General features: G+C 34.1%; 1 protein-coding gene across 1 annotated transcript; it reads right to left on the bottom strand.

Moving 5' to 3' along the window:
- Positions 1 to 7,145: 7,145 nt before the first annotated feature.
- On the bottom strand, positions 7,146 to 12,485 carry LOC129871595 ((-)-germacrene D synthase-like). The gene is made up of 7 exons (XM_055946550.1): positions 12,330 to 12,485; positions 11,119 to 11,401; positions 10,384 to 10,756; positions 10,089 to 10,307; positions 9,859 to 9,997; positions 9,443 to 9,694; positions 7,146 to 7,581 (listed from the first exon to the last, which is right to left on the bottom strand). Exons 1-7 carry the CDS (start codon positions 12,432 to 12,434, stop codon positions 7,288 to 7,290), a joined length of 1,665 nt encoding a protein of 554 aa, XP_055802525.1. The 5' UTR covers positions 12,435 to 12,485; the 3' UTR covers positions 7,146 to 7,287.
- Positions 12,486 to 13,024: the final 539 nt, after the last annotated feature.

Here is a 13,024-nt window from a genome sequence, read left to right as displayed (position 1 = left end):
TGCTTGATAACAGTGAAGGTTTTGTTGAGATTCCAACCTCTTTTCATCAAGTGCTTCTAACTCTACAAGAAGTAGTCATGCATTTTCTTCTCCAATGAGCCCTTCTTGGATAACAAGTCTTAAGGAAGCATTTGACGCTCAAGTGATAAGACTACTTCAACTCCAAAAGAAAGTGAATATGAGGTTGCTTAAGTTGGTGTGCAGTATATCATACTATATGCCCACAAAGCTTTTTCCATTCTTTCATGCCAATCTCGTTTGGACTTGGCAACAACTTTCTTCAGCCGGTTGCATATAGTCTTATAGAAGCTTCAGCCAGACCATTGGAAGCAGTATGATACATAAAAGATTTATGCTTCTTGAAACCAAAAAGATCACAAATTTTTTTCATCAACTTGTTATCAAATGGCTTGCCATTGTACATTATTATGTAGCGAGGAATGCCAAATCGGTAGATGATATTCACCCGAATAAAGTTTGCAATATTCTCCTTCTTCACTTCTTTAAGAGAGACAACGTCCTCCCATTTAGAGAAGTAATCTATTGCAGCCAAGATATACAAATGTCTGCCAAAAAACTATGGCAGTGGCCCAACATTCAATCCCCAAGTGTCGAATGGACAAGATGCAATAGTTAGAAGTAATACTTCGGATGACTGATATATGAAATTGACAAGTCTTGCACCTTTTATCCTAGTCTAAGCAATCTTTTACCATGGTCAGTTAGTAATACTCCTTTCTATTTATATGGAAGTGGAACTTTGGTCCAGATTGATGTGATCCACATACTCTTGAATGTGCTTCTTGTAGAGCTTGGTCTGCTTCTTCCTCTCCCAAACATCACAAGAGTACTCCCTCAAATTATATTTTATATAATGTGTCCTTGTAATAAAGGAACCGAGGTGCATGGCGATGAATGTCAATCCTTCTTCTCACATTTTCTGAAAGTATCCCATAACACAATAGTTGGTAATAGGTTTTTGCCAATCTTCCTTTGTTTCCTCAGAAACAACAATGAGATTCTCAAGCTCATTTTTTGTATATGCATCCTTATTTGGTGGTGGTACTACCCATCTTTAGTAAATAGTAACTTGTGTATGATCTGGAAGAGTCAGAGTTGAAGTGAGGGAAGTTAGGGCATCAACTTTCTTGTTTTACTTCCTTGGCACATGTTGGAGGGTCACATATCCAAGGCATCTTATCAACTTCTGAGCATAACAATGATAGGGGCATAGTTCAGGCTTCTTGATCTTATAGCTTCCCAAAAGTTGATTGATAACCAAATGAGAGTCACCAAAGAATTTTAACTGTAATTGCTTTATGTCGACAACCATTTCGAGTCCGAGTATTAATGCTTGATATTCAGTGACATTGTTGGAGAAATATTATATCAAATTAAAAGAGAATGGTAGAACCTCTTCTTGTGAAGTGACAAATACCAAGCTAGCACTAGCTCCACCACGATGTGCAGCTCCATCACGATGTGCAGCTCCATCAAAGTACATCTTCCAAGGAGATTGAGTTTCAATAGCCATTGCATCTTCATCATCTCATTGGTTGACTCCCAATGATCTAGTAATGGATGGTATACCAAGAAGTCGACCAATGCTTTCCCCTTTACAACTTTCTAAGAAATGTACACAATCTCAAACTATTGGAACTAGAGGTGCCACTTTGCTAGCCGGTCACAAGGTGAACAATGTGAGCTTGAAAATAATGCTTTATCTTTTGGATTGAGAATACTAGCGCCAAGCACAAATTTTCGATTAGCGAATAATTCAGTTCATTTGGTGTCATTATTCTACTCAAGTAACAAAGAGAGTTTTCCTTGCCTTCACTATTTTCTTAAGCTAATATGGCTTCTGTAGAACTTACTTGTGCCGCAATGTAGAGTATCATTGGCTTTCCAGATATAAGGGCGGCTAGAACTAGAGACTTCAGCGGATATGCTTTGATACTTTCAAAGGCATTGCCAGATATTTGGTCCCACTTAGAAGGAGCACTCTTCTTTATGAGATCGGTGAATGGTTGGCATCTTCTAGCTAGATTCGAGATGAACCTCCTCAAGTAGGTTAATCTTCCTTGAAGATGTTTTAGCTCATGAATGTTTTGAGGCTATCAACTTTATCTTGATAAATCTCAATTCCCGGATATCGCACAATAAAGCCAAGAAACTTGCTAGAAGTAACTCCAAAGGGACATTTCAATGGATTCATCCTCAGTTGATATCTTTGAAGCAACTCAAACACCATTGTTAAGTCTTTCAAATGGCCGCTCTCCTCTTTCTTGACTTCACAACCATGTCATCAACATAATATTTGATATTTTGTGGAGCGAGTCATCAAGTATATTTTGCATAGCCCTTTGATATGTGGCACCAACATTCTTTAAACCAAAAAGAAACACCTTGTAGATATAAATACCTTTAGGTGTGCGAAATGTGGTGAGTTCTTCATTATTTGATGCCATATGGATTTGGTTGTACCCGGATAAACCATCCATGAAAGATATCACCTTATAGCTAGTTGTAGCATCAATCATCAACTCTAGAATGGGAAACAGAAACTCATCCTTAGGCCATGCATTGCTGAGGTCTCCAAAGTCAACACAAAATCAAATTTGGCCATTTTTCTTGCTTATAGGAACAATACTTGAAATCCATGTAGGATATTTGACTTTACGAATGAAGCATGCTTCAATGAGTTTGTTAACTTCATTCTCTATAAATGAAACCAAGTCTGGCCTAAAATGTCTGTGGGCCTTCTTAACAGGATGAGCACCATTCTTGACTGCCAATTGATGGACTGCTACTTTAGGATTCAATCCAGACATTTATTTATAGCTCCAATCAAAGACATCCCTATATTCTCTGAGTATATCCATATAAGTAATTTCTTTATCAACTTCTAGAAAGGAACTCAGGAGAGTTGGCCTCGGATCTTTATTAGTGCTAAGGTTAAGTTCCTTTAAAGAATCTAATGTGGTGTTCACTCCTCTTCAAATTTTGGTGGAACATCTCCAGCATCTTCCTCTTCTTGAGGATCATTGTCATTGGCAGATATATGATAGCACCGGGAAATATCTCTCAACTCTCCATCAATCTTTATTTGAGGGGAGATATCATGCTCATTCTGGGTTGTAACATAATATGAGGAGCCTACACTTTCTTCATCTTCCTTGCGATCCTTGGTGTAAACCAGAGTGTGAGTCTTCACCTTCAACACCTTTTTACATGAAACTATAAGTTTCACTCAACTCCTCATTCTAGAAGGAATCAAACTTTTGAAATCCTTCTGGATCATAGGAGAAACAAGTGTTGTCACTCTTAAACAACTTTACCGATGCTTGTTACTTTTCTTCTTCTTCAGCAAACTTAATCACTCAAACATAAGAGTTCTTGCAATTAATTTTCCAAGTCAATCAAAGATGAAAGGCCTTTTGTTGGAAGAAGCAGACTCATCTTCTATAATGATATAGTTATTGCTTGGAATTCTAATGGAGATGGGAACTGGCGATGGTTGGCGATAGGCTAAGCCATCGCGTCTTGCCTAGTTGTGTCTCCCAATGGGATTTTCCCTAATGTTGATGGCTCGTTAGGTTTGTATCCATCCTTTACAAATAACTTGAAGCATTTGGAACAAAGCCTTTTTTGTGCATTTTGTAGGGAGTTCCACAGCTCGTGATGGATTTTGAGCAATTGACTTTTTCGATAGTTTCGCAGACAAGTTTATTGCATCAATCTATTTGATAGGAAGAGTTAGCTCTTTAAGTACATTTTCTTGGATGTAAGATGATTGACCTTCTTCTTTATTCACCTTCAAAACGTAAATGGAGTATAGAAATAAATTCTTTTTCAAGGACATGATCTTTCCTTCATTTAGAATAGAATAGACTCCTTAATATCAACCTTGACTTTTTCGACAGTCATACTAGCTCTTGTGCTTGCAAGCTTATCAGACTTGATTGATCTGATGTCATCAAATTTTGCCTCTTTCACAATATAACTCTTCAAATAGATTTTTATATCTCCAAAGCGTAACTCTACTTTAGTGAAAGGACTATCATCAACGACTATTTTTCTTTCAATTCCGTCTTCAAGATACTTCAAACATTGATAGTAAAAAAATAAGACAATTTTGTTCTCGTGTACCCATGGCCTTCCAAGCAATATATTGTATGAAATCTTCGCATCAATCACATACATCCATGCACTTGATTGCAAATCTTCCATGTGGATTTATAATTTGATAGAGACTATGGACCTCTGACCCCCTTAATTGAATCTTTGTATCAACAAATGACTTTCACTAAGTTCTTTGATCGAGATTCCAAGTTTCTTCAATATGTGGATGGGCAGAATATTAACTCTAGATACTTCATCTATCAAGATTCTGTTTATCTTCTTCTCTAGCACATGACCCACCATATACAAAGAACGATTGTCTAGTGTTTCACCAAAAAAGAATCATTATCTATAAATGTGATTATTGTATCATATGCATGTACTTCTTGCGGAAAAGGTTCAATAGGATTTTCAGAAAGTGAAGGAGACACCATTGATGAGATTTCTCTTGTTGCTTTTTTTTTCCTCAATAGGAGATACCTTTGGTGAGGTTTCTCTCATTGTTTCTTCTTTGTCAACATTGAAATATGACACCTTAACATTGTCTTGAGTAGACTTTGTGCAGAACCAAATTGGTAAGAATTCTCCTAAAGTCAGAGGAAGTCAAGGTTTCTGGTGGTAATGCACTTCTATCTTTTTTGGACGCTTGATTGATTTATGCTTCTTGGATCTTCTCACCATCCTCCTTTTAATTGGTTACTCATATGATTATTTTTGTAAACTATTCCTCTTGCATCTCTACCTAGTCACAAGAATCTAACCTTCATCACTATCTCCATCAACTTGTGATTCGTCTTGCTCCAGCGACTCTTCTTCATGCTCATTAGAGGTATACATTTGGATAGGATCAAACGATCCAAATGTGATAGAGATTTGGTTAGAACTTGGTTTTTCATCATCAAAGACAATCTTCTTTTCATTAGCAGATCACATAACTCTATCCTTTGAAAACAAAATATTTTTCAAGAGGGTGAGTTATAAGTCTATGATACTTGCAATAATTTGGATCATTAGTTTTTCCAGCTTCATCTAATCTCTTTATCTCTAGCAACTCAATGAGTTTTAGTTTGAGCAAATCATAAAAAAATTCAAAAACGTCATAATCCAGGAATGTGTATTCCTTTTCTTGCCTCCCTCAAGGTCGACTTTTGATTCTGACGCTCTTGAAAAGATGCCTTGATACTTTGCTTCTTGCTTTCCTTTGTAGTAAACTTCACATGTGACACATTGACGCTTATAGGCGACACATTGACATTTATGGATTCTTTGTTTTCATTTCTGGCCACAAGTTTTCTCCATCTCTTGGGTTCCTGCTTGCCCTTTTCTTTGCGAGGATCATGGACAAACTTCATATCTTTTCAGGTAGAGTACATGCTCAGCTCCATGTCGTGAGCGTGAGTAGAAAGATCTTCAAAGGACTTTGGCTTTATTCCTTATAAGATGTAAAGAATCTCTCGGTGCATTCTTTGGATACACATTTCTATTACAGAGACTTTACTAAGTCTATCTTTGCTTTTTTAGACTAGCATTTCTCCATCGATTTATGAAGTCTATAATCAATTCATCCTTTATTTGGCGAGTATTTGTGAGTTCTACCATGCTCACTGTGAGCCTTATACTATAGAAGCGATTATGAAACTCATGCTTTAGTTGTTCCCAACTATCGATAGAATTAGGTTCAAGGTCTGTATACCAATCAAAGGCATTTCCTTTTAGAAAGTGGATGAATTTTTTGACAATGTAGTCTCCATGGGTTCCAAAATTATTACATGTTTCCACAAAGTGTGCAATATGTTGCTTCGGATTTTTGTTTTCCTCAAACTGTTGAAATTTAGGAGATTGATAACCAGCAAGTATTTTGAAGGCTGAAGCTATTAATCCTTGTACTGTACGGCTTGACATACATATGAGAAGACTTGGTGTAGACTTCATACTTATCTTTGATGGTCACTTCGGTGAATTCTTTCAAATGATCGAGTGGGATCATTCCTTCGAAAGAAACTGGCATCACCTTAACATGCCGTGCTTGTTTCACAGGATTTTTGATCTCTTGGACTTCAATACCTTTACAAAGCATGACTGGATTCTCCATCTAAGATACCCTTCATCCTATCCATCAACTTATCAATTCGAAACTCTTGGTGGTATACATGCTTTGTCAATCCTTCAACCAAACTTTGCTAGATTTGCAAGTTGTGCCTCTGTGGATGAAGCGTCAGTTATCATTGCTTGCATGATCATTGGAGAGTAGAATGATTTCCACTTAAGTCATGATGTATGAGAGTAGCATGGATTGTCACATAAGTTGATTTTCAATGGACTCACATTAATGCATGTGGAGAGGATCTATTGGTTGAATCATAATTCTCCTCTATGGTAGAGTTTTTAGAACCAGATCTCTAGCAGAGCTAAAGTCTTCTTAATTGTCCTCCAAACTAAGTAGTTGGATGGTTTCAACTTGATGGGGAAAATTGCGACAAGTTGATGAAGAGAGGTTGGTGTTAGGGTGTTCTAGAGGAGGCGGATATTGTTATTTTGAGAGGAAAACAAGGACTTGAGGATCGTTTGATTTTAATTGAGCCAAAGCTTCGATACCATAAAATAAGTATTGGAATGAGTAGTTCTTGATATTTTCTAATATTTTGATAATGAATACAAGTTGTTGCTATGTTGGTATATATATAAGCATAGAGTTGCATATTAGTCCTACAACCGGGACACAATTCTAGTTATTAAGATAATTAAATGTATAAGATAGTTCTATCGTATTTATATTCCTCTTCTAACGAGAATTAGAGTTAGCGTTAGAGTTAGGATAGGTTTGATTACCTTTAACTATGTTGTCATCTTAATTTATCATACGACGATCCACGTTAATCATTCACAGAAATTTGTGCTTATTCTTTCATATATGTGTATTTATTTACTCAAAGCTTTGTTTTAGTAATATTAACATTATTTCATAAAATAATGTACTATACAACTCCATATACACGTTCATTCCAAGGAGCTAAATCTCATGGTAAAAAGAGTAAATTAAACTTTCTTATTTCTTTCATAGAAATAAAAACTGAAACGTTACATCCGTACATATATAATCAAAACATTATTGTACTTTTATACGATAATACAACACGAAAACACACACACATATATATTTGAAAATTATACTTTGAATTGTTGGACTAATACTTTATTAATGATATCCTTTAGCTTGGTTTTGGAGTTTGTATATATATCTTCATCCTTGTAAAAGAGATTGATGGCGCGGGAAAGATTGAGCACTCGCATGAGGATAGTCATTGGCGCAGGCGTTGGATGAAGGGAATCTTTATTTAAGTCTTGCCATGCATTGACTACAAGTTTCTCAAGCTTCACATAAGCCTCTTGATTTGAACAACCAAATTCCTTTACATAGCTTTCAATTGCTGATGCTACATGTCCCCTCTGTTGTTCAAACTAAACATACAAATTCCAATTAGTTAAGAAAGAAATAAACAATAATATTTTTTTTTAATTTCAATTTGTTTGTCTGATTGACGGAATCTAAGAAAGTAGAAAAAATGACTTTTCAAAATTATGATCTTAAATTAAAGATATGTAGAGTCACTGCACAAAAAATGATCTTTGACAGCAATAACTTAGTTGCTGCTAAATATGTGTTTTTAGAGGCAATATTGTAAAATTAGGTCTTGAGTCTAACTCACCCCCTTCTCCCCCTCCCTCAATAAAAACAGTTAGCTCAGAGGGAGTAGGATTATTCAAGCCTTATAAGGACTTCACCCATCTCATTAACCATCAGTGTGAGACTTTTGTCATACTTTGACAGCCCCACCTTATGCCCAGTGCTTAGCATATGGTGCGTGGGAAGTTTTTAATTTCGAGGGTTCAATATTGGGTGAGATGGATCTTGCTCTGATACCATATAAAATTAGGTATTGAGCGTAACTCACACTCCAAAAGCTAGCTCAAAGGAAGCAGGGTAGTCTCAACAAGATTGGGAGCCTAAAGTCAAAGTTCATCAAGAGGCCCTAATTTTTTTTACGTGATATACATAAATTGAATGACAATAACATACCCCGTGTAATCCTACAAGTGAGGTCTGCGGAAGGTAGGATGTATATAGATTTATGAAGTAAGAAGGTAAACAATGCAAATTGTCAATGAAAAAAATATAATATAAAGTTAAAACAACAAAATCTAGCTTAAGAATTTAATAAATTGATATAGCTATATCGAAATAGAATTGCACTAAATCTGATAAATTGATATAATGATATTGAAATAGTGTTGTGTTACTTTGATATAATAATAACTTGTTGCAATGCTTGAAATTTGAAGAAGACATTAAAAAGCAAATTTGGTATTTTTGAAACCAGGCAACAATAGATTTTCCATAATGCAAAAGGTTTAACCTTTGAGAGACTTCAGAATGTTAAATAATAAGAAAATTGCTCGGGATGATAAGCATCCATCACTTCCAACCCTAAAGTTGTGAGTTCGAGTCTTCAAGGGAGCAAAAAGGGCGGGAGCTAAGATAAAAGAAAAGGAAGGATAAGAAAGGTAAATATAGAAATAATAATGTGGAATCATGTTAATAATCAGAATATAATTAATGAGACAATAAAATAGGTAGCCACGTAAAAACGGATACTACAATTATTTAAAAAATTATTCCATTTCTCAATTATTACAATGATCTCCACATTAAATAAGGTAAAAATTATTATATTTTCTACCCAAAAAGTTCTTTACAAATTTAATAGTACATGATAAATATTTTTTAACTATATATATAAAATACATCTTTAGAAAAAATTGGGGGGCCCAAGCGATTGCTTTAGTGACCTTTTGGTCGAGACGGCCCTGAAAGAGAGGAGAATTATCCAAGCTTTATAAGGTGTTCACCCATCTCATTAACTACCAATGTGAGACTTTTGTCATTTTTTAACAAATATTACTATTGACAATTATATTTTAGCACTTTTTGTAAATGTCACTAAAGCCTATAGTGACATTAGATCTAATGACAATTAACTAATGCCGATAAAAGATTTAGAATTCTTTGTTATATGTATATTTATTGCAGCTAAAAGTTATTTTTGTTGTAGTGAGTGTGCCAAAATGTGTTTTAATCATGTGGTGTTAAACATGTCATGTGAAAAGTTAGAACTAAAGAGTTGTCAAAAAAAGAAAGAGACATTCTTTTTGCAAACGGATTAAAAAGGAAAATAAAACAAAAAAATTAAACGTGTCCAAGGTTAGCCTAAAATTGCCAAAAACAGGAGCATGGATGTGCCAAGGGATGGGATTGTTTTACCTTATGTCCAATCCTGTCATCCATCAATCGACCTACTATAGAAGAAGCTTTTACCATTAAAGGTTCACTTGTAATCCACTTAAAGTTCTCCTCACTCACTAACTCTTCTCCCATACCAACCAAAGAAGTTGTGGAAAGCATCATATAACATGCAGTTACCAGTGCAACTTTCAGATACTCCTCAAATGTTGGAACATATCCACCATGATACCACTTGAACTCTTGATAATATCCTCTCACCGCTTTCTTCAGCTATCATAATCAACGATTTTTTTTTTTATTAGAATGCATGTATCTACTTGTTCAATTTTATGTAAATACGGACTTGGGCATACCCAAAATTGGAGGACATAAATTTTAGTTGAGATCAAGTTAAAAGACATATTTATGGATTGCTCCTTCTGTATTATTGTTACCTCATTTTTTGCATAGTGAACTCGGTAGGATATGTTTTCCTTTGACAACAACTCTTCCATTTCAGCGTAAGTATCAAAAATATATTGGTATAGGAGCTTTAGGTATGGGGGTAGTTGTTGTGATGTATTTATGTCCCATCTGTTTAGTAACAAAATTCGAACCAAGTCAATGTTTACTCCTATATGGCTCATCGATTGTATAAAGTATATACGTGTTAAAATTATTTCACCTTTGAATGGCATCCGTGAACATTTCAAGTTCATCGTGTGTTCCATAAACATCATACAAATCGTCTAATATGGACGCAAGGGAGATTACTTGGGTTGTAAATCTTCGCGCCCTACAATATTGTGGCTCAAAGTACACTCCTATCGTCCAAATATAGGCTTCTACCAGACGATTTCGAGCAAATGGAAAGTTTCTTTCAATATCCAAACCTTTCCACCACCTGAACTCATTACAATAAAATTCAAAAACTCATAGTATATATTTTATTCAAACATATCATTTAATTGCATATGTACCTTGTAATACCACTTAGCTCTTTTTGATGTAGCTTTTGCAACACGTTGAAGTCTAGTCGTGCAAATTGTAATAGCACTTTATTATGTTCAGGATTGTCTTGATACATATTTATGTACTGTCTTGCTGCTACTCTTGTTAAGGTTCTACGAATTGGCATCTTTAAGGCATGAATTACATGTGTAACAAGAAATCCACTTAATTTAGGCACCATAGATTTAAGGCACTTGCTAGTGAAACATAATGCTTCCTCTAAAATATTTTCTCCCCCAATTCCAAGATGTGCTGCTTCATATAAACTCAAAAGTCCTTTCACATCACTAACCAATTCTTTCTTGAAATTCCCTTCATCTTCCTTAAATGTTTTGAAGACATCTATTGAAAAATCAAAAGGAAAAAAAAATAATACTTTTAGTCAAAGTTATCTACATAATTCCCACATGTTAGATATGGAGCCCGTTTGGATTAATGGATGGTAAATAGTTGATAAGCTATAAGTGCTGAAAAGTATATGTTTTAAGTATTGAAATTGATTATGTAAATAAGCAAAAATACTAATAACAAATTCATAATTTACAAAAATTATAAATTTAGATGTATATGATTGTTAAGGAAAGAGGAATAATGGATACCAATGAAAAGGAAGTTGAGAATTTTGTTATGTGAAAAGTATTTTGAGAATTTGAGCTTAGTCAAACATGTTTAGAGCAAGAGCTAAGAAGTACGAAGTTACTAACCGCATGAAACATTATATCCAGCTTGTCTTAGTAATCGAAATCGAAGAGCAATAGTCTCCAGATTATTATGGTCATCAAATTCACCACATGAGCACATATTGTTGTAGATGTGTTTAAGTGATTCTTCAATTTCTTTTTCAAAATGATATGATACTCCTAATCGTTGGGTGTCGTCAATCAGCTCTAATAGTTTTCGTGTTGATGTAACATGAGCTTCTATTAACATCTTCCTCACTTCATCTTTAAGTCGTTCAACTTCTTTTTCTTCTTCATGATCAATATCCTTCAATGGTAGTAATTGAATAAGAATTTAAGTTTTGTACACTGACGGTCAATACAACGAATTATAAACACGCAGATATTTATTCTTTCCGTGCCAATTTAGATGATGTAGTGTGAATTGACACGAATTTTGAGAAAGAAAAAAAGACTTTCGAAAAGGGGCGGAGCTAGAAGCCTAGTACGGGTTCGGTCGAATCCATTAACTTTTGCTCAATAGTGTATTTGTATTAAGAATTTTATTAAATATGTACAAATATTAAATTTAGTACCCAGTATTAACACTTGAAATCGCCGTTGTAAAAATTCAGAACCCATAAAGTTAAAATTTGATTGTCTTTGCTTTTAGAACTTGTGGTTTAAAATAAGTCATAATGTTTATGTGACTTCATTAAGAGAGTAAAGTGGACATTTTAAAGTTAAATTGTTGCAAAGAAGCATGTCATTCTTTTTAAACCGACTAAAAAATGTGAGTAATATAAATTGGGATAGAAGAAGCACATCTTATGAATGAAGTGTTTAAAAAAATAAGCAATCAAGCTTTTAAAGTTTATAATAACAGGCATGCATTGATTTATAAAACTTATCACGTCGTCTAGTTAAAAAAAAAAAAAAACATAGCACAGTTAATTATAATAATTAATTCTCTACGTGTTGTAATAATTAAAAAAAAATGTAGGCAAAATTAAGAATGAAAAATCCTATAAATATATCTTCTGAATGAGGTGTTGAAAAAAAAATCAAGCTTATATAAAATTGATAAGAAAAAAAACATGCATTGATTTAAAAATATTAATTAACGTCAGGTAGTTAAAACATAAAATCGTAGTGCAGATAATTATAATAATTTTCTACGTCTTTTTTTATGAATACACAGAAAAAGTAATTAAACAAAACTTAACATTAATATGTATTATGTGTTAATTAATTACCGTAAAGGAAGAATCATAAGCTAGGAAATAGTCACCCCAAACACTTGGATGATAATCTACAGAACGACGAGCTGATTTAGGAACATTATTATTGTTAACCTCCATCTTATGTATTTAATTTTTACTAAGAGTGTTTTGACTACTAATGAAATTGTACATTTTGCTTCCTCTTTCATATGCTCTATTTATATTATGCATTTTGGCATGTCACATGATGGTGCGCAAGAGGACATTATATAATGGGTGTAAGGTAAGATTGAAAATCTTCTCCTTTGAAGAAGGAATATATAATTTGTTTAAGTTAGAGTATTAATTTGTAAAATATTCTTTAAACAAAGTAGAAATATTGTTTTCATTTTGTATATATATTTAATAATATTAAAATAGAACTATAGCTATTGGAGTGTGATAAAATCTTGACAATGTAATTTCACATTATCCTTTTGTTGAAATCAATGACGGAGCTAGGATTTTTATTAAGGAATTCAAAATATGAAAAGGTAAACATACGAATAAATTGAAGGAGGTTCAACATCTATCATATATAGGGCTGTACAGGGCAAACCGATAAACCGCACCAAACCGACAAACCGAACCAAATCGGAAAAAAAACCCGACTAGTGGTTTGGTTTGACTTGATTTGGTGTTTGGAAAAAAAATCCGACCATTATAGGATTGGTTTGATTTTAACTAAA

Source organism: Solanum dulcamara, chromosome 10 (assembly GCF_947179165.1).
Source record: "Solanum dulcamara chromosome 10, daSolDulc1.2, whole genome shotgun sequence".
Classification (NCBI taxonomy): Eukaryota; Viridiplantae; Streptophyta; class Magnoliopsida; order Solanales; family Solanaceae; genus Solanum; species Solanum dulcamara.
This window is presented reverse-complemented; position numbering and strand designations above follow the sequence as displayed.